This window comes from Cetorhinus maximus, chromosome 23 (genome assembly GCF_964194155.1).
Source record: "Cetorhinus maximus chromosome 23, sCetMax3.hap1.1, whole genome shotgun sequence".
Lineage (NCBI taxonomy): Eukaryota > Metazoa > Chordata > Chondrichthyes > Lamniformes > Cetorhinidae > Cetorhinus > Cetorhinus maximus.
Genome location: NC_135901.1, coordinates 20,289,876 through 20,310,455, shown reverse-complemented (window position 1 = coordinate 20,310,455; position 20,580 = coordinate 20,289,876). Strand labels below are relative to the sequence as shown.

At 44.3% G+C, this 20,580-nt stretch overlaps 4 protein-coding genes across 4 annotated transcripts in view; 3 read left to right on the top strand and 1 right to left on the bottom strand.

Annotated features, from left to right (window-relative positions):
• Positions 1-20,580, top strand: part of LOC144697337 (uncharacterized) — a 290,314-nt gene that overhangs the window by 148,434 nt on the left and 121,300 nt on the right. The window lies entirely within an intron of this gene.
• Positions 1-20,580, top strand: part of LOC144697059 (uncharacterized) — a 395,607-nt gene that overhangs the window by 340,745 nt on the left and 34,282 nt on the right. The gene's annotated exons all lie outside the window — the stretch shown is intronic.
• The window catches only part of LOC144697403 (uncharacterized), a 35,945-nt gene that overhangs the window by 11,290 nt on the left and 4,075 nt on the right, over positions 1-20,580 (top strand). The window contains exon 3 of the mRNA XM_078569381.1: positions 4,423-4,430. Coding sequence (XP_078425507.1) covers positions 4,423-4,430 — 8 coding nt within the window. The remainder of the gene's footprint in view (positions 1-4,422; positions 4,431-20,580) is intronic.
• Positions 936-19,955, bottom strand: LOC144696924 (uncharacterized). Its single transcript, XM_078568641.1, has 4 exons — positions 19,604-19,955; positions 16,168-17,274; positions 5,966-5,993; positions 936-2,043 (listed from the first exon to the last, which is right to left on the bottom strand). The coding sequence occupies exons 2-4, from the start codon at positions 16,968-16,970 to the stop codon at positions 1,147-1,149; spliced, it is 1,728 nt and encodes a 575-aa protein (XP_078424767.1). The 5' UTR covers positions 16,971-17,274; positions 19,604-19,955; the 3' UTR covers positions 936-1,146.

Below are 20,580 nucleotides of genomic sequence, written 5' to 3'. Positions count from 1 at the left end.
AAAATCATTGATAAAGATTGAGCTTTAACGTTGTGTAATGACCATGTCTTTGACACCATCTTGAATACTCTGAAACTCCAAGCCCGCTGGGTTTAGGGATTAATTGGATGGGTCTTTTAAAGAGTTGGCATGAGCATGATGGGCCAAATGGCCTCCATCTGTGCTCCAGGAACCTCGTATACATTTAAAGCGAGTGATAATGACCTCAAACCCACTTCCTGTGTGGTAGAAGCAGAAATGATGGAATGAGGGAAATAAGCCTACAGGGATATGGGGATGGAACAGGGCAATGGGATTGACTGCTATGCTCTACAGAGAGATAGCATGAACTAAACGGGCTTAATGTCCTCCTTTTCAGCCCTAATGACTCTTTGATCTAAAGGCAGAAATTTCAGCTGCTCCAGTCTCTCCAACTAACTAAGACCCTCATCCCTGGTGCCATTGTCATAAACCCTCTCTCCAGCCTTTCGAAGAACTTGACACATTTCCTTTCGTTTGGGGCCCATTTGGGGTCATTTCTACTAGGATAAAATTGAAAAGCAGGGAGAATATGTTCAACTTGTTCAGAACCATGGTTAGACTACACTGGGAGTACTGTTAACATTTGTGATTTCCATTTAGAAAAAGGAAATCGAGGCACTGGAGAAGGGGCAACAAAGATTCATAAGAACAATACCAGTACTGAACATTTAACCTTTAGGGAACAATTTCATGAGAAACCTGAGAATGTGGAACTCACTACCACAGTGAGTGGTTGAGGTGAATAGCATGAATACATTGAAGGGGAAGCTAGACACATACGTTAGGGATAAAGGAATAGAAGGATTTGCTGATGGGGGGAGATGAAGAGAGGTGGGTGGAGGCTCATGTGGACCATAAATACTGACACAGACCAATTGAGCCGACTGTGCTGTAGACTCAATGAAACACAGACAAAAGTATTTATTTGAGATCTATCTGTAGGAAAAACACTATTTACTATCCAGGACAAAATAAATGTCGTCCAACAGCTTTTGCAGATCATTTCAGTGGAAATGTAAACTCCCAGGCTCAAAGTCGTGAAACCGGCCAATCCAGCAGAATGAAACCTTCTGACCCTCCAACTTCACAACTGTCAGAATGAACATGGTTTCGTCCTGGATGCGATTAACAGCAGCAATAACAGCAGAATCCAACCCCTGTAATCACTTGTGAACTTGCTGGTGTGTCTGCAGGTGAGATGACTGAATGAATCCCTTCCCACACTGAGATGATTGGTCTCTCCCCAGTGTGAACTCGCTGGTGTGTTCGCAAGTTGAATGAATCAGTGAATCGCTTTCCACAGTCAGAGCAGGTCAACAGCCTCTCTGCAATGTGAACTCGCTGGTGTCTCAGCAGGTGGAATGATCGAGTGAATCCCTTCCCACACTCAGAGCAGGTGAATGGTCTCTCCTCAGTGTGACCTCGCTGGTGTGTCAGCAGGTTGGACAACCGAGTGAATCCCTTAACACACTCAGAGCAGGTGAATGGCCTCTCCCCAGTGTGAACGCGCTGGTGCTTCTGCAGACTTGATAAATCACTGAATCCCTTCCCACACACAGAGCAGGTGAAGGGTCTCTCCCCAGTGTGAACGCGCTGGTGCTTCTGCAGACTGGATGAATCACTGAATCCCTTCCCACACACACAGCAGGAGAATGGCCTTTCCCCAGTGTAAATTTGCTTGTGTATTTGGAGGTTGGATGACTGAGTGAATCCCTTCCCACAGTCAGAGCAAGTGAATGGTCTCTCGCTGGCATGAACTCGTTCATGTTTCAATAAGCTGAATGAATTACTGAATCCCTCACCACACTGAGAGCAGGCAAACGGTCTCTCCGCAGTGTGAATGCGTCGATGAATCTCCAGCTCTGATGAGGATATGAATCCTTTCTGACACTCAGAGCAGGAGAATGGTCTTTTGCCAGTGTGAACCTGTTCATGTTTCAATAAGTTGGATGAATTACTGAATCCCTTCCCACACTCAGAGCAGGTGAACGGCCTCTCCCCAGAGTGACTGCGTCGATGAATCTCCAGATGGGGATCTGAATCCCTTCCCACAGTCCGCACATTTCCATGGTTTCTACATGGTGCCGGTGTCCTTGGTGTCTCTCCAGGTTGGACAATCAGTTGAAGCCTTGTCCACACGCAGAAAATGTGTACGGTTCCTCCTCACTGTGAATGATACAATATTTTTTCAGACTGTGTAACTGATTAATGCTCTTTCCACAGTCAGTGCACTAGGACACTCTAACTTGGGTGTTCGTCCTTCGGTGTTTTTCCAGTCACACTGATGTTTGAAATCTTTTTCCACAGACAGAACAGACAAACATTTCTCCTTCCATATTGAAAGGTCGATGATATTCAGGCCCCAATAAAACAAGCAACTCTGTCAGATCTTAACGTGATATTTGGTTCGGGATTTCTGGCTGCAAAACCTCCCCTTCCAATATCCTGCAAAAGGAATTTACAAAAGTAATCAGTCTCTTGCTCCCCAAGATTCATCCCAGATACACACACTCTATTCTCACTTTGCTGTACCCAATATTCACCCTAACAATTTGCTGAAGGAGCAATTCATGCTGATCGACAGATCTATGAACACAGAATCATGTCTTAGACACCGAGACCTGAAAATCTTTATGCAGGCTGCTGGTATATATATTATATATGTAATGGAAGTATAATCATTTTCATAATATTTTTCTGGTTTATTGTGAAGTACGTTTACGGGTGTGAGTATGTTGGGTCTGTCTGTGTGATTTAATTATATGTGCAGTCAGGTAGACTGCAAGCTTGGGATTATCAAAAGAAGCTAGGTGTAGAAATGTGTTTGAAATGCTAATGAGTACACATGGATGCTGGCTTAGCGTGTAAAGTGTGAAGGGAATTTGCATTTTTTAGATAAATGGAGGGGTTTCAGAGGGATGTTAGTCTGTTTACAACTAGCCAGATAATGACACAGGATGGGCACTTGAAGGAAATAAACTAACAGGTGTATAGAGGGAGAATGGGACTGACTGGATTGCTCGACAGAGGAGTTGCTGATGGTCTCCTTCAGTTTTGTGATAACTATGACTGGAAATGTATACAGTACTATATTTAAAAAGTAGAATAATAAATGTACATTATTACAATACCATAGATAATATTTCTAATATGTACCTTATAACAACACTAGACATATCTCTGTCCTATATGAATTTATTGTCTCCTTAAATGTCAGCCATCTCCTGGGGAAACCACCACTTTAATTGTGTAAATTAGGAAAGAGACCATCCTTTTAACCAGACAAATAAGTGTGTCAATCTGAGGGAGCAAAGGATGTCAATGTCTTTAAGAGAGAGAGACCTGGGCCAACCCTTCTAGAGTCTGCACCCTCCCTGGATTCACTTCACTTTCCCTCAGTTCTTGCAAGTCAACAATTTAAACCCAGAAAATAAATGGAAAGGGGGAGAAAAGAAAGTATTTTACTCACAGGTGTGAGACACATGAGGAAGTTTAAGTCTGTGTGAAGCTCAATCTTCAATCAGAGAGAGAGGAACAGTAGATTCACAAGCTCATTGTGCAATTTCCGCATTCAGACAATGGGGGAAGGTCCGTGCAGCCATTGACACAAAGCCCGCGTTCTGATTGGCTGGATGATCAGAATCTTCCCAGCCCTCCAGTTCTTCCCATTAATCAAGAACTTGCGTGAAGACAATGAGGAAACAGAACCCGAGCCCACGTGGGGTTGAGAGAGACTTTGACCTCCAGACGCGCTGAGCTGTTTTGTCCAATCCGCAGTATTCGTGCTTCTTCACAAAAACAAAAATACCTGGAAAAACTCAGCAAGTTTGGCAGTATCTCTGGAGAGGAACACAGTTAACGTTTCGAGTCCGAATGACCCTTCAACAGAACAGTTGAAGATCAGTTCTGTTGAAGGGTCATTCGGACTCGAAACGTTAACTGTGTTCCTCTCCACAGATGCTGCCAGACCTGCTGAGTTTTTCCAGGTATTTTTGTTTTTGTTTTGGATTTCCAGCATCCGCAGTTTTTTGCTTTTATCTTCGTACTTCTTTAACAGTGCTGGGAACACCCCTCTCAGTCATTGTGACGTCCAGAAAGGAACTCTGCCTGAATCAGCCAATAGGAATCACTCTACTCCACGGTGACGTCCTCGGGTTCCGGTCTGCAGGCCAAGTGGACACGGGAGCTCCGCCCCCACACATTGTTGCCCCTCCCCCGACACCTCTTCGAGCTAAGGTTTCCAGGCAACCGACTGACAGCTCCGGCCAATGGGAAGCACTGGAGGATCGGAAGGACTTTGGTCCTCCAGCCAATCAGAGAGCGTGGCCTGTGTCAATGAAGATTGAGCTTCACACACCGAATAAATCTTCCTCCTGTGTCCAAGATCTGTGAGTAAAACAGTTTGTGTTGAAAAGAGATGAGAAACAGGCAGTAGCTTTTAGCTTTTTGTTTTTAGGATTTGAGAGGTTGGGGTGTTCAGGACGAAAGGACTGTCAGTAACAGAACAGTGAAGTTGACTGGGGGGATGGAGAGGGAGGAAGTCCAAGCAGCTGGGAAAAGAAGAGCAAAAAGACTGGGGGAATCCAACAATGAGAGATCCAGAGGATGAGACCCTTGGGACTGCCTGTGGAAATGGGCTGTGAGAAGACAGCTCATCGAAAAGCAGAATACTATAGATCCTGGAAACCTGGAATACATACTGAAAATGCTGCAATTAAAAACTCAGCAGGCCTGGCAGCATTTTGTAGAGAGCGAGAAACAGAGTTAATGCCTGTGACCTTTCTTCAGAAATGGGAAAAGTTAGAGATGTCAGAGGTTTTGAGCAAAGGGGTGGGTTGAACAAGGACAAAAGGATAGGGTGGAAGTCAGGGAGAGATTGAATGACAGATAAGTTATTCTTTCAGGACCAAAGGGAATTGAGATGGAGCAAGCGAAGAAGGAAAGAAACAATAGATATGCCTAGAGCAGATGTGCTGACCTAAGATTTTGCATGTGCACGGAGGAGGGGAGCTTTGCTTGTGCGGGGAGAGGCAGGGACCGACATAAAGCCCGAGCTCTGATTGGCCGGAGGGCCTCCAGTTTTTCCCATTAACCAACAGTTCAGAGCATCTGGTGGTCAAAGTCTCTCCCATCCACAGGTGGGCCCGGGTCCGGCTCCCTCATTGCCATCATGGAGAGGGTTGACCAATGGGAAGACTGGAGGACTCAAAGGACTCTGGTCCTCCAGCCACTCAGAGCTCCCCATTGTCTGAATATGGAGGTTGGATAATGAGCTTGTTAACCTGCTGATTACTGCCCAGCAAAGCTGCTGTTCCTCTATCTCGGAATGAAGATTTAGCTTCACACACACTTAAACCTCCTCCTCTGTCCCACATCCATGAGTAAAACACTTCACTTTCTCCATCTTTCTATTTCTTTTCTAATTTTGTGTTTAAATTGTTGACTTGCAGGAACTGAAGGGAAGTGAAGTGAATCCAGGGAGGCTGCAGACTCTGGAAAGGTTGGCCCAGATCTCTCTCTCTCTCTCTCTCCCTCAAAGACATTGACACCCTTTGCCCCCTCGGCTTGACACATTTATTTGTCTGGCTAAAAGGATGGTCTCATTCCTAATGCTGACAATTAAAGGGGTGGTTTTCCCAGGGGATTGCTGACATTTAAGGGTTCACTATAGTCATGTAGGACACAGGTGGTCTACAGTTTTTATGTAGGACATCATCATCAGCAAATGTGCTCTGACTGAAGGCAGACCCTTGCCTCATGGTAGACTTTCCATATCTCTCTATCCTCTGCCTTTCTTTTCATTTACCAGTAACTTTCTTCAATTTTCAAGCAACCCAGGATATTTTCTTCCTCCCTCTTTCTTTTTTGCCTTGAAATCTTCCCTCCATGATGTCTCTTTACCACTTAAAATACTCCCACCCAGTCTCTGCCTTTTTCTAGTTACATTCAGTAAATTTTCTTGTTTGTTCATTCTCCTCAGCACTTCATCATCTGTTACTTTTTCTGTGCAGCTGACCCTTCTCCTCCAAACCCACATTTCAAGGCTATTTAGCAAGTTGGTTTCCTCCTTCTACAAGGTCCAAGTCTTACGTCCATACAAAACAACGCTCCAGATCAAGCTCTTTACAAGTCACTTCTTCAGTTTTTTATTTAGTTTTCCTGTTAACAACCTCTTCTTACCAAATACAGCCTTTCCCATTGCTATCTTCCACCTTATTTCTTTGCTACATCTATCTGCAGATATTATGCTCCCTAAATACTTTGTCCCCATTCTAGTTGACTGCCCTCTATGAATATATGAATATTTCATGGAGATTTTGAGATGTGTATCATTGGTTTTGCCGATGTTCACCTTCATTCCATGGTTCCTGCCTGCTGTCACTAGTCTATCTACCAGTTCTGCTAATCTCCCTTCTGTGCTTGCTACAAGTGATTTGTCATCTACAAATCTAACTGACGTTATCATTCACCACCAATCTTAACAGCAGCTTCTGTGTCTTCAAACGCTTCTTTGATCATTGCTTCTGCACAGATATTGAAGAGGACTGGTGATAAATAGCACTCTTGTCAAACTCAGGCTCATGTGGCTGAGTGGTTTAAGGTGCTGGATTTAAGCTCCAGTCTTTGAGGAGACGTGTGTTCGAACCCCATGGCTGCTAAGGTTTCAGGTGATTTTTTTCTTGTGGGTGCTTCAAGAAATTGCTTCAAGTGGGCAAAAGGCATCTGACCTGCTCAGTGTTTCATTTGGGGGAGATGGTGGCATAGTGGTAATGTAACTGGACTAGGAATCCAGAGGCCCAGGGTTCAAATCCCACCACGGCAGCTTGTGGAATTTAAATTCAATTAATAAATCTGTAATTAAAAAAAGATAGTTTCAGTAATAGTGACCATGAAACTATCACTGATTGTTGTAAAAACCCAAACCCATTGGGTTCACTAATGTTCATTATGGAAGGAAATCTGCTGTCCTTACTGGTCTGGCCTACATGTGACTCTCAGATCCACAGCAATGTGGTTGATTCTTTACTGGTCCAGCCAGCCACTCAGTTCAAGGGCAATTAGGGATGGGCAATAGGTGCTGAAAATTGCCAGTGATGCCCACATCCCATCAAAGGATAAAACAAACTCCTCTTCCAATTACACATGGCTCTGACTCCTTGTTGGCTACTGTCACTGTTGCTGTTGTCTATCTCTCCAGTCTACAGCAACATCTTACAAAATTTACAAAGCAAACATATAATTCCTGTCCAAACTCTAAACTGCTCATTAATCATAAAATGCCGATGAAATAAAATCTCGTCCCTCTTCCTCCCTGGCATCTGAACTGGTCATTTCCCATGTAGTTCTGCACCTTCCCACCCATTCTCTTTCTACAACTCTCAATATAACCTGCGATGCATGGACCAGCAGACTAATTATCTGAAAGTCAGGACATCAGCATGCCTTTGGCTTCTTTCTCAGGCTGATCATTATTGTCTGCATGAAGTCCTCTGGCCGTTCTCCGGATAACAAACAACAAAGAAAAGTACAGCACAGGAACAGGCCCTTCGGCCCTCCAAGCCTGCGCCGATCATATTGCTTGTCAAACTAAAACATTTTGCACTTCCGGGGTCTGTATCCCTCTATTCCCATCCTATTCATGTATTTGTCAAGCTGCCTCTTAAACACCACTATCGTACCTGCTTCCACCACCTCCTCTGGCAGCGAATTCCACACACTCACTACCCTCTGCGTAAAAAACTTGCCCCGCACATCTCCTCTAAAGTTTTCTCCTCTCACCTTAAATCTATGTCCCCTAGTAATTGACTCTTCTACCCTGGGAAAAAGCTTCTGACTATCTACTCTGTCCATGCCACTCATAATTTTGTAAACTTCTATCAAGTCGACCCTCAATCTCCGTCGCTCCAGTGAGAACAATCCGAGTTTCTCCAACCTCCCCTCATAGCTAACAACCTCCAGACCAGGCAGCATCCTGGTAAACCTCCTATGCACCCTCTCCAATGCCTCCATATCCTTCTGGTAATGTGGCGACCAGAATTGCACGCAATATTCCAAGTGTGGCCTAACCAAGGTTCTATACAGCTGCAGCATGTCTTCCCAGCTTTTACACTCAATACCCCTGCCGAAGAAGGCAAGCATGCCATATGCCGTCCTGACTACCTTATCCGCCTGCGTTGCCACTTTCAGTGACCTGTGGACCTGTACACCCAGATCCCTCTGCCTGTCGATACACTTAAGGGTTCTGCCATTTACTGTATAATTCCTATCTGTATTAGACCTTCCAAAATGCATTACCTCGCATTTGTCCAGATTAAACTCCATCTGCCATTTCTTCACCCAAGTCTTCAACCGATCTATATCCCATTGTATCCTTTGACAATCCTCTTCACTATCTGCAACTCCTCTAACCGTAGTGTCGTCTGCAAACTTACTAATTAGCCTAGTTACATTTTCCTCCAAATCATTTACGTATACTACAAACAGCAAAGGTCCCAGCACTGATCCCTGCGGAACAGCACTAGTCACAGCTCTCCATTCAGAAAAATCACCCTTCCACTGCTACCCTCTGTCTTCTAAGTAAACATCTTTACACAGCTCAGTAAACATTGATGTTAAATTTCTTCCCATGTTTTTAATCAACTCTCGAGATATTTCATCTATTCCAGTCACTTTTCCAGTTTTTATCTCATTGATTGTTGTTCTTATCTCGCTGTCTCTAGTATTTCTAGTTCAATGAAATCGATGTCAACATTACTGTCTTCCAGTTCAATCATTTGACATTTTTTCCATATCTTCAATATGCTTCTTCCATCTTTTTCTTATTTCATCAGGGTTTATTAATAAAACACCTTCCTTACTCTCTATTACTGCTGTTCGCACTCACACACTCATCCTTTGCTTATACAAACATTCGAATTAGGAGCAGGAGTATTTTTTTCATATTTGCTCATGTGGTGTGGGCATTGCTGGCTGGGCCAACATTTATTACCCATCCCTAATTGCCCTTGAGAACTGACTTGGCTTGAAATGATTTGCTAGGCCATTTTGGAGGTAATTTTTAAGAGTCAGCCACATTGCTGTTGGTCTGGAGTCACCTGTAGGCCACACCAAGTAAGGAGGGCAGATTTCCTTCCCTAAAGGACACTGGTAAACCAGATGGATTTTTACAAGAATCGACAGTGGTTTCATGGTCATCATGAGGCTTTTAATTCCAGATTTTTAAAATATTTAATTCAAATTCACCATCTGCCGTGGTGGGATTTGAACCCAGGTCCCCAGGGCATTACCCTGGGTATCTGGTGTAATAGTCAGGTGACAATACCACTACGCCACCACTTCCCCCGAAAATAGGCCACTCAGCCCCTCGAGTCTTCTCCGCCATTCAGTAAGATCATGGCTGATCTGAATGTGGCCTCAACTTCACATTCCTGCCCACCCCTGATAACCTTTCACCACCTTTGCTTATCAAGAATCTATCTGGCTCTGCCTTAAAAATATTCAAAGACTCCTTTAAAAAATACCTGGATGAGCACTTGGCACATCATAACATTCAAGGCTATGGGCCAAGTGCTGGTAAATGGGATTAGTTAGATAGGTCAGGTGTTTCTCACATGTCCGTGCAGAATCGATGGGCCGAATGGCATCTTCTGCACTGTGTGATTTTGTGATTCTGATTCTGTGACTCTGCTTCCACCATCTTTTGAGGAAGACAGTTCCAAAGACTCATGGCTCTGAGAGAAAAAACATCTCATCCCTGTCTTAAATGGGCAACCCCTTATTTTTAAACAGTGACCCCTAATTCTAGATTCTCCCACAAGAGGAAACATCCTCTCCACATCCACCCTGTCAAGACCCCTCAGGATAAAATAACAGATGCACAAGTTGCCAGAATTGGAGGAGTGCAGTGCATTTGTCATTATTTCTAGTCTTGTAGTATAGTACTGTAGCTATGTTATATACTTTCAGTCATACAGTCATTACAGCAAAGTAGTCCTTTTGGCAACTCGGGTCCATGCCAACCCTGTCCAGGTCAGGAAATGATGAGCATGGATTTGTTGGTCAGCATGAATTGGTACCTTCAGGAGAATTGGGAGGATGTATATTAGCTACAGCAGAGTGAGAATGGAGGGACAGTCTGTGGGTTGGAGATTTACAGCATTTGGGGAAATGAGACAGGAAAAAATGTTCCATAGCAACTAGAATTGTCTGTTCTGAATTTCTATCCTGGACTGACAGTGATGACTTTTGTAAACTCCTTTTACAGGATATTACAAGGGGAGGATTTGCAGACAGAAATCTCAAAACAGACATCACGTCAAGATCAGACAGAGGCACTCAATTCATCCATTCCTGAATATCATCGGCTTTTGACTCAAGAAGGAGAAATGTTTGTCGGTTTGAGGAAGATGGGAGTAGGCCATTCGGCCCTCATGCCTGCTCCACCATTCACTGAAATCATGGCTGATCTGGTTGTGGTCTCAAATTCACTTTCCTATCTGCCCTCATAGCCCTTGGCTCCCTTGGTTGTCAAAAATCTGTCCAAAACATCCTTGAATGAACCAGCCTCCACTGCTTTCTGGGGAAGAGATTTCCACACACTGGTGACCCTCTGAGAGAAAAAAATCCTAATCTCAGTCTTAAAATGGAGACCTCGTTTTCTTAAACTGTGCCCCCGGTTCTAGTCTCCACTGTCTGCTTCAAAAGATTTTAAACATTAGTTTAAGGAAAAACACCGAGACACACACACCCGAGTGAGAGTGTTCCAGTGCACTGACTGTGGAAAGAGCTTTAACCAGTTACACATCCTGAAAGAACATCACACCATTCACAGTGTGGAGTAACCGTACACGTGTTCTGTGTGTGGATGAGTCTTCAACTGATCGTCAAATCTGGGGAGGCACAAGGACACGCACACCTTGGAGAAACCATGGAAATGTGTGGACTGTGGGAAGGGATTCAGTTACCCATCCCAGCTGGAAACTCATCAATGCAGTCACACTGGGGAGAGGCCATTCATCTGCTCTGAGTGTAGGAAGGGATTCAGTGATGTATCCACCCTGCAGAGACACCAGCGAGTTCACACAGGCAAGAGGCCCTTTGCCTGCTCTGAACGTGGGAAGGGATTCTGTGATTCATCCAACCTGCTGAGATACCAAAGAGTTCACACTGAGGAGAGGTCATTTATCTGCTTCGTGTGTGGAAAGGGATTCAGTGATTCAACTACTGTGATGAGACACCAGCAAGTTCACACTGGGGAGAGGCCGTTCACCTGCTCCATGTGTGGCAAGAGTTTCAGTGACTTATCCACCCTGCTGAGACACCAGCGAGTTCACAAGTGATTAATGGGGTTGGATTCTGCTGTTATTGCTGCTGTTAATCACATCCAGAACTAAGCCATGTTCATTCTGACAGTTGAAGTGGGAGGGTCAGCAAATTGGTCTATGTCAGTATTTATGCTCCGCATAAGCCTCAACACAGTCCTCTTCATTTCCCTCCATCAGCATATCCTTCTATTCCTTTCTTCCTCATGTATGTATCTAGCTTCCCCTTAAATGTATTCATGCTATTCACCTCAACCACTCGCTGTGGTAGTGAGTTCCACATTCTCACCACTCGCTGGGTAAAGAGGTTTCTCATGAAATCCCTATTGGATAATTGAACCCCTTCATAATTATCAAGACTTCCATCAGGTCACACTTCAGTCTTCCTCTTTTTTAGAGAAATACACCCCCTCCTTTCCTGAGGGTTAAATGTTCTCAGTTCTGGGATTATTCTTGTGAATCTTTGTTGCTCCTTCTCCAGTGCCTCTATTTCCTTTTTCTAAATGGAGATCACAAATGTTGACAGTCCTCCCAGTGTAGTCTAACCATGGTTCTAAACAAGTTGAATATAACCTCCCTGCTTTTCAATTCTATCCCTCTAGAAAGGAAGCCTATATATGGGCCTCAGATTTAGGAAAGATGTGAAGTGCTCAGAGAGGGTGCCGAGGAGATTTACGAGAACGGCACCAGGGATGAGGACTTCAGTTCGTTGGAGAGACTGGAGCAGCTGAAATTGTTCTCTTTAGATCATAGAGTCACTCGGGCAGAGAAGGAGTCTATTCGGCCTATCCATTCCATGCCAGCTCTCTGTAGAGCGTACCAGTCTGTCCCATTGCCCTGTTCTATCTCCATAGCCCTGCAAGTTTATTTCCCTCAGGTGTTCATCCAATTTCCTTTTGAAATCATTCATTGTCTCTGTTTCCACCACCTACGTATGCACTGAGCTGCAGATCATTACCACTCGCTGTGTAAAAACGTTCCTTCCTCAAATCCCCCTACATCTCCTGCCCAAAACCTTAAATCTATGTTCCCTCAACATTGTACCATCGACTAATGGCAACAGCTTTTCTATGTCCACCTTATCTAAACCTGTCATAATCTTCAACACCTCTATCAAATCTCCCATCAAACTCCTTTGCTCCTCGGAGAGCAACTCAGCCTGATGTCTAAAATAAAGAACAAACAAAATATGTTGATACCTGAAACCAAATGGAAATGTTTATTTTCTGTTTTAAAAATATTAGGAAAGTATTGTACTGAACAGTAAAGGAATTGGAATAACTCATCAAGGGAATAACTCATTCAATGGAATATATCAATCTGGTATCCATATACATTGTGGTGAATTCAGGAAAGTGAAGAGACGAATATGTTGACAGATTACACTTGGAAATATTTCTATCCTTTGCCTATGAACGTTTTTTAAAATAAAGATGTACATTTGAAAGCCTGGCCACTACCTGAAACCTCAGCAACATACGAAGATCTTGAGACTGACACCCACTTTGATCTTTTGATGAGATCACCTGAAAGCGAAGAATGTGTGACATGATTTTGGGATACCGGTTTGAGTGTGCATATGTGATTTGTTACATGTAAAATGACTAACACAGGGAAATCCATGGTGAACCTGCACTGAAGAATGGGTCCCAAACATACGCAGCCCCTTGACACCCAGCATAACATGAATGGTTCCTGGGACCAGAGGAATGAGACAACATTTTGACATCATCAAGGAATTGACACATTCTCCATAGCGAAACTGACTAAAACAACCAGGATAGAATTAAGTACACTGGTCATGGTCAAAAAGTGAGTAAAATTAAAGTAAAAGGGATAAAATTTGACAATGAGGGGCTTGGGAGAAATAATACTCAGTGAGAACTGGCTACAAGTTGGATACAGATAAAGAGAGAGCTGGAGAATCTTGTACATCCATGCTTGATCTGTTGCTTGAAGCATATGTCCTTATGTACTTTAACTTAGAACTCATGACGCTCCTTCAGGAGAAGAAAAGATTGGATAGATGTTACTCCAGGCAGGGCCAGAACAGAACTGGAAAATAATGGAGTGAAATTGAGTGAGAAGTTGGAGAGAGTACTCCTCCCCCTCAAGGTGTGGACTGTAAGAATCCTGGGGGATCCCTACTTCGGCTTTTCTTGCTCATCAGTGAATACTGAATTAAATTATATGACTGGCTGTGCATTTATTTTTAATTTGATTGTTACACTTCTCCTGTTGAGATTCCGCTCTGGGTGAGGATGGTTGACAGGTGACAGGATGGGAAATTGTGATTTGGTCTTCATTGACCAAATGTTTTATTGATCTGAAAGTCGTAAAAGGGACCAAACTTCAGCAGAAATCTAGCAGAGCTGAGAACAGACAACTTGCTATGTGGGAACAGGGAGATAAACAGCTCCCAGAGGACAGAGAAAACAAGAGTGCCTTGAATTATAGATGACACCTGGGTGTAAAGGCCACCATGTTTTTAACTGCTTGGCCTGGGAATGCTGACTCCCTGTACCGGGGACGGAGTGTGGGGAAATTAATTGTTTGAGATTTTGACGTGGCTTGGACGAGTACAAATGGTTCAATGACAGGTTTTGTAATCGGACCATTCAAATATTAGGTTGGCAATGGTTGGGTTAAATCAGTTTCCATAGATTTTACGATGTTAAAAGAAAATTATAAGTGATCCCCCGAGCGCAGAGATTTGTAGAGGTTTTACATTTTGCATTGACTGGTGCCGTGGCATCTGAGGCAGACCAGGGAGCATTTACATGGAGATGGTGCTTCTCCCCAGAGTGTAATGGTAATGCTGCTGCACTTTGCACCACTGCTCAGACATGAGCATGTGTCAGGTCTTATTTGTACTGGGTAAAATCCAACCACTGTCACCAATAAGGGTTATCACTGTGAATAATTTCAGAGTTTGGGAAAGGGGGAGAAAGGGTTAATTAACTCCCTGAACTCCATTTTCTAACATCGCTGTGTCAAAAATAAAATCTCATCTCCCCCTGTGGTTCCTTTGCCAATTGCTTGAGAGGGACTCACTTTCTGTCAAAGAGCATGATAACCCCTCTCACCCGCTTTCCCTAAAGTGCATAAATGTAATCATGAAAAGTCCAGCAAAATCAAATATTTTTATTGTTAAAAGTTTATTAATGCAAGAGACATGGTTAAAAAATAGTAAATTACTTGAGGATCAAAGACAACCAGAGTAAAAGGATGTGCACAACATTCTGGATCCAAATGGTTTCTCTTTGGCTCCCCTATACCCTGTTCCCATGACTCCCTGTTTTGGACACAAGGGCACTGAACCCCGGGGGTCATGTCACCATCAGCCCTGGTTTCCCTCTCCCATGCCCTGATTAGTTGGAGGCCAGCACCTTCCTGTCTCTCTATTAGTGCGACACCCATGGCAGATTCCCAACTGGGATGCAGACCCTGTTATTCTCAGCTAAATTCAGTTCTCAGCTCTGTCGCCTGGCTGTCATTGACACCAGGAGTAGAGAGACAGAAATGTAACAGAAGGTCAAATGGGAAGTCTAAATTAGCATTTGAATGCTTGTCAGTTAGATGCATGTCATTTTTTTATTATTTCTCAGGGACAAATCTTCTCCCTCAAGTAAAATTAACAAGCAATTCTGCTTCTCACTAAGTACAGTAAAGTTCACAGTAAAGTCTTGTTAGCCTAAACCTTAGCAAAACACAGCACACACGTATCAGTTTGTGGATTCGAAATCCCAGATTTCCCAACTTTCTTAAGAAGCTGGTGGGGACCATTAATGCTTGAAGAGAAATCTGAAAACCCAGTAATTAACTGAAAGAGATAAGCCACAAGATTTCACACTATTAAACAAAAACAAACTTCATTGTATGTAAAAAAGTAAACAAAGCAAACACTGCCAACTTAACACCATGTTTTGAAATTACTTAAACTATAAAACCCATTCTACTTTTCATTGAGGCCCAAAAGTTTATACGGTGCAAGATCTTGAAGGTTCATTCACTTTTCCTGGGACTAACCCACGTGCCACAGCCCTCTGGAATTCACTTTGATTTTTCCTCAGTGTTCCAGCTCCTGTTCCGAGGTACAAGACTTCCTGGGCATCTTTCCATTAGCTTTTGGCTAATCGACCCTTAAAAACTGCTTGAAGACCTCACTACTGTTGATTTCTCAGCTCAAGTATAAGCCTCACTGCCTTCTTGCCTGGACTTTGACCAGACAGACTTTTTCCCCCCAGGTTGCTCCCACATCATCTTCACAGCTCTTTCCAAGCTAATTATTGAAGCTGACTTCTTTCTGCTACAAGACTAACTGCCTTTCATTGAAAGGGTCACTGTAGATTTCGTCCTCCAGCTCAAGCTAGGTCGATCGTCCAGCTTCTTTTCCCCTCACCAATGCCAAGGGGGCTGAAAACGATACAAGAACAAATCTGCAATTGCATTCTGTGAGGAACACCCAGATAAATGAAGCAAAAGATCCTTCGAACCTCCATTGCCCATCTCCAAGGCAATGTGGCAAGCTTTGGGATGTTCCAAACAGAAATGCAAACTAAATATCATTTACCTTCAAAACACCTTTTCATTCTGTGATCCTTATGAAATAAGAAATTGAAGTTCGTAACGAGGCACAAAGAGCATCATTCCACTGGAGACTGGCCAGTCCAGCAGAAAGAAACGCTCCAATCTTCCCAGTTTGCCAGCTGGCAGAATGTGCAAAATTCAGTCAAGGATGTGATTAACAGCAACAACAACAGTAGAATCCAAACTCCTCAATAATCACTTGTGAACTTGCTGGTGCTTCCGAAGATTGTATAACCGATTAAATCTCTTCCCACACTCAGAGCAGGTGAATGGTGTCTCCCCAGTGTGAGCTCGCTGGTGTGTCAGCAGACTGGATGTCTGAGTGAATTCCATCCCACACTTTGAGCAGGTGAATGGCTTGTCCCCAGTGTGAACACGCTGGTGTCTCAAGAGGTTGGATGAATCACTGAATCTCTTCCCACATTCAGAGCAGGTGAACGGCTTCTCCCCAGTGTGAACTCGCTGGTGTTTCAGCAGGCTGGATGACTGAGCAAATCCCATCCCACACTCAGTGCAGATGAACGGCCTCTCCCCAGTGTGAACTCGCTGGTGTGAGAGCAGGCTGGATGACTGAGTGAATCCCATCCCACATTCAGTGCAGGTGAACATCCTCTCCCCAGTGTGAAGTCGCTGGTGTCTCAGCAGGTTGGATGACCGATTGAATCCCTTCCCACACTGAGAACAGGTGAACGGCCTCTCCTCAGTGTGAACTTGCTGGTGGTGTAGTAGGGTGGATAAGTCACTGAATCCCTTCCCACACTGAGAGCAGGTGAATGGCCTCTCCCCAGTGTGAACTCGCTGGTGTCTCACCAAGTTACATGACTGAGTGAATCCCTTCCCACAATCAGAGCAGATGAACGGCCTCTCACTGGTGTGAACTCGCTGGTGTGTCAGCAGATGGGATGAATGGGTGAATCCCTTCCCACAATCAGAGCAGGTGAATGGCCTCTCCCCAGTGTGAATACGTCGATGACTTTCCAGCTGACATGGGAATCTGAGTCCCTTCCCACAGTCCCCACATTTCCAAGGTTTCTCCATTGTGCGGGTGTCCTTGTGTCTGCAGGTTCAACAATCAGTTGAAGCCTCGTTCACGCACAGAACACATCTACGGTTTTTCCGCTGCTGTGAATGATGTGATGTTTCTTCAGGCTGTGTAACTGGGTAAAGCTCTTTCCACAGTCAGTGCACTGGAACAATCTCACTCACATGTGTGTGTTGGTGCTTTTCTGGTCAAACTGATGTTAAAAAGGCCGATCATATTCAGGGGTTGATGAATCAAGTGACACTGTCAGATCTTGACATGCTGAGATTTCTATTCTGAAAATCCTCACCTTCTGATATTCTGTAAAAGAGGTTTACAAAAGTCATCACTGTCAGTACAGGATAGAAATTCAGAAAAACAATTCCAGTTTCCACGGAACATTCTTTTCCCTCGGTCCCAAAAACCTGTAAATATCCATGCCCACACACTCTACTTCCATTCCCACTCTGCTGTACCTAATTTACAACCTTCAAATGTTTCTGAAGGTGTCGATTTGTGCTGATTGACAGATCCATACTTACTGATTCTATATATATATATGGACTAAAAATTCTTGTAATATATAGTACTGTATTATTTGAAACATGGGGATGTGAAGAAGAACTTTTATGTAGGCAGTGAACGGTCATGATCTGGAACTTGCTGCCCATGAGGGTGGTGGAAGCAGAGATGATCAATGATTTTAAAATGAAATTAGGTGGGCACTTAAAAGCAATAAATTTGCAGGGCTACAGGGATATCGAAGGAAAATGGGACTGTGTGTGTTGCTCGACAGAGAGTCGGTATTGAATTGAGTTGCTGTATGGATTCCTTCTATGCCTTAATGATCCTATGATTGGAAATATATGCAGCAGAACATTACCAGACTAGAAATAAAATTAATGTACTTGATTAGAGAACCATAAACAATACCTATCATATACATATAGCATGCAGATCCAGCCAAGCTGTTGCACTGCAGCTACCCAGCTATGTCAAATTTGCCCTGTTAAGACCTGTACACAATGCGGCCAATCACCGCCCCATCAGCCTACTCTTAATCATCAGTAAAGTAATGGAAGGGGTAATCAATGGGGCTATCAAATGGCACTTGCTTAGAAATAACTTGCTCATTGAGACCCAGTTTGGATTCCACCAGGGCCACTCAGCTCCTGACCTCAATACAGCCTTGGTTCAAACATGGACAATAGATCTGAACTCCTGAGGCGAGGTGAGAGTGACTGCCCTTGATATCAAGACTGCATTTGACCAAGTGTGGCGTCAAGGAGCTCTGGTAAAACTGGAGTCAATGGAAATCAGGGGGAAACTCTCCATTGGTTGGAGTCATACCTAGCACAAAGGAAGATGTTTGTAGTTGTTGGAGGTCAATCATCTCAGCTCCAGGACATCGCTGCAGAAGTTCCTCAGGGTAGTGTCCTCTGCCCAACCATCTTCAGCTGCTTCACCAGCTTCACCAGTGACCTTCCTTCCATCATAAGGTCAGAACCATTGATGATTGCACAATATTCAGCAGCAATCTTGACTCCTCAGATACTGAAGTAGTCCATGTCCAAATGCAGCAAGACCTGGACAATATCAAGGCTTGGGCTGACAAGTGGCAAGTGACATACGTGCCACACAAATGTCAGACAATGACCATCTCCAACAAGAGAGAATCTAACCATCACCCCATAACGTTCAATGGCATTACCATCACTGAAACCCTCACTGTCAACATCCTTGGGGTTGCCATTGACCAGAAACTGAGCAAGACTAGCCATATAAATACTATGGCAACAAGAGCAGGTCAGAGGCTAGGAATCCTGCGACGAGTAACTCACCTCCTGACCCCACAAAGCCTGTTCACCATCTACAAGGCACAAGTCAAGGGTGTGATGGAATACTCCCCACTTGCCTTGATGAGTGCAGCTCCCACAACACTCAAGAAGCTTGACACCATCCAAGACAAAGTAGCCCGCTTGATTGGCACCACATCCTCAAATATTCACTCTCTCCACCACTGATGAACAGTAGCAGCAGTGTGTACCACCTACAAGATGCAGTGCAGGAATTCACCAAGGGTCCTTAGATAGCACCTTCCAAACCCTCGGCAGGACCATCTAGGACAAGGGCAGCAGATAGATGGGAACACCACCACATGGAAGTCCCCCTCCAAATCACTTACCATCCTGACTTGGAAATATATATTGCCGTCCCTTCACTGTTGTTGGGTCAAAATCCTGGAACTCCCTCCCTAACAGCATTGTGGGTGTACCTGCACCACATGGGCTGCAGCAGTTCAAGAAGGCAGCTCACAACCACCTTCTCAAGGGCAACTAGGGATGGGCAATAAATGCTGGCTCAGCCAGCGAAGCCCACATCCTGTGAATGAATAAAAAAACTAGACAGATCTCTGTCTTATTTTAATTTACTCTTCACTTAAATGCTGTTCATCTCCTGCGAAGCCACCCCTTTAATTGTGAACATTACAAAAGAGACCGTCCTTTTCGCAAGGCAAATAAGTGTGTCAAGCTGAGCGAGCAAAGCATGTCAATGTCTCAAGAGAGAGACCTGGGCCAACCTTTCCAGAGTCTACACTCTCCCTGGATTCACTTACTTTCCTTTTAGTTCCTGCAAGTCAACAACTTACCCCCAGAATTCGAAAAGAAATGGTCAGAGGGAAACACTGATTTCCTCACAGATGTTGCCCAGAGGAGGAAGTTTCAGTCTGAAGCTCATTGTCCAACTTCCGCGTTGTGACGTCCACAATGGAACCCTGCCTGAATCAGCCAATAGGAATCAGTCTGCTCCGCGGTGACGTGCTCGGGTTCCAGTCTGCAGGCCAGGCGCGCGGACACGGGATCCCCGCCCCCACCCTTTGTTCCCCCTCCTCCGACACCTTCTCCAGCCGAGGTTTCCAGGCAACCGGCTGACGGCTCCGGCCAGAGCGAGAAGCCGCTCGGCGAACTCCGCCTCCCCAATCATTCTCTACGGCGGCTGGCTGGGCCAAAAAGAGATCGAGAGCGACCGCTGACTGCAGCCGCAGTGCGCCTGCTCGGGCCAGCAGCTGTTTCTGCGCCTGCGCGCTAGGCTGCCAGCTGGGGTAGGGGAGGAGACTTGACAAAATGTCTTCGCTTTAATTTCTTCCAAGTCCTGTCGTCTGATTTCATCAGCTCAGCGTTTGTTTTTAGTTTCACACACACAAAAACTTCCTCCTCTGTTCAACATCTGTGAGTGAAACACTTTATTTCCTTTGCCTGGGAAATACAGAGAGTTGTGGGGCTGTAACTGGAATTAATGCCAAATATGCTGAGAGGGGGAAATGCTGGTGATTTTGTGGAGCCTGTTTTTTATTGTATCAACTGTTTAAAGTCAAATTTATCCTGTCTATTCAAATCCTGTTTGCCTGTTAATGCAGGCTTCACTTATGTTCCTTTTAGCTTGATTGCTACAGTAAAAATTTTAAAAAGTGAAACCTTGTCCTTCAGTTTATTCCATTGGGGTTGCCTGGGAATTTGTTTATTAACCTTATTGGTCTTCACATGATAACAGCAGATATATGTCCAGTGTTGTTATATAGTACATATTAGATATATTATTTATGTTTCAGCAGTAAAGTATGTTTAT

Bases quoted from the DNA above. Each gene is read 5' to 3' on its own strand.
- LOC144696924 (XM_078568641.1), bottom strand. From the start codon at position 16,970: ATGGAGAAACCTTGGAAATGTGGGGACTGTGGGAAGGGACTCAGATTC. The intron at 5,994-16,167 runs GTTATACAATCT...AGTGCTGAGGAG, and splicing joins TGTGGGAAGAGATTTAATCG to AATGAACAAACAAGAAAATT. The intron at 2,044-5,965 runs GTAACTAGAAAA...CCCCATCTGGAG, and splicing joins AACAAGAAAATTTACTGAAT to ATTCATCGACGCAGTCACTC.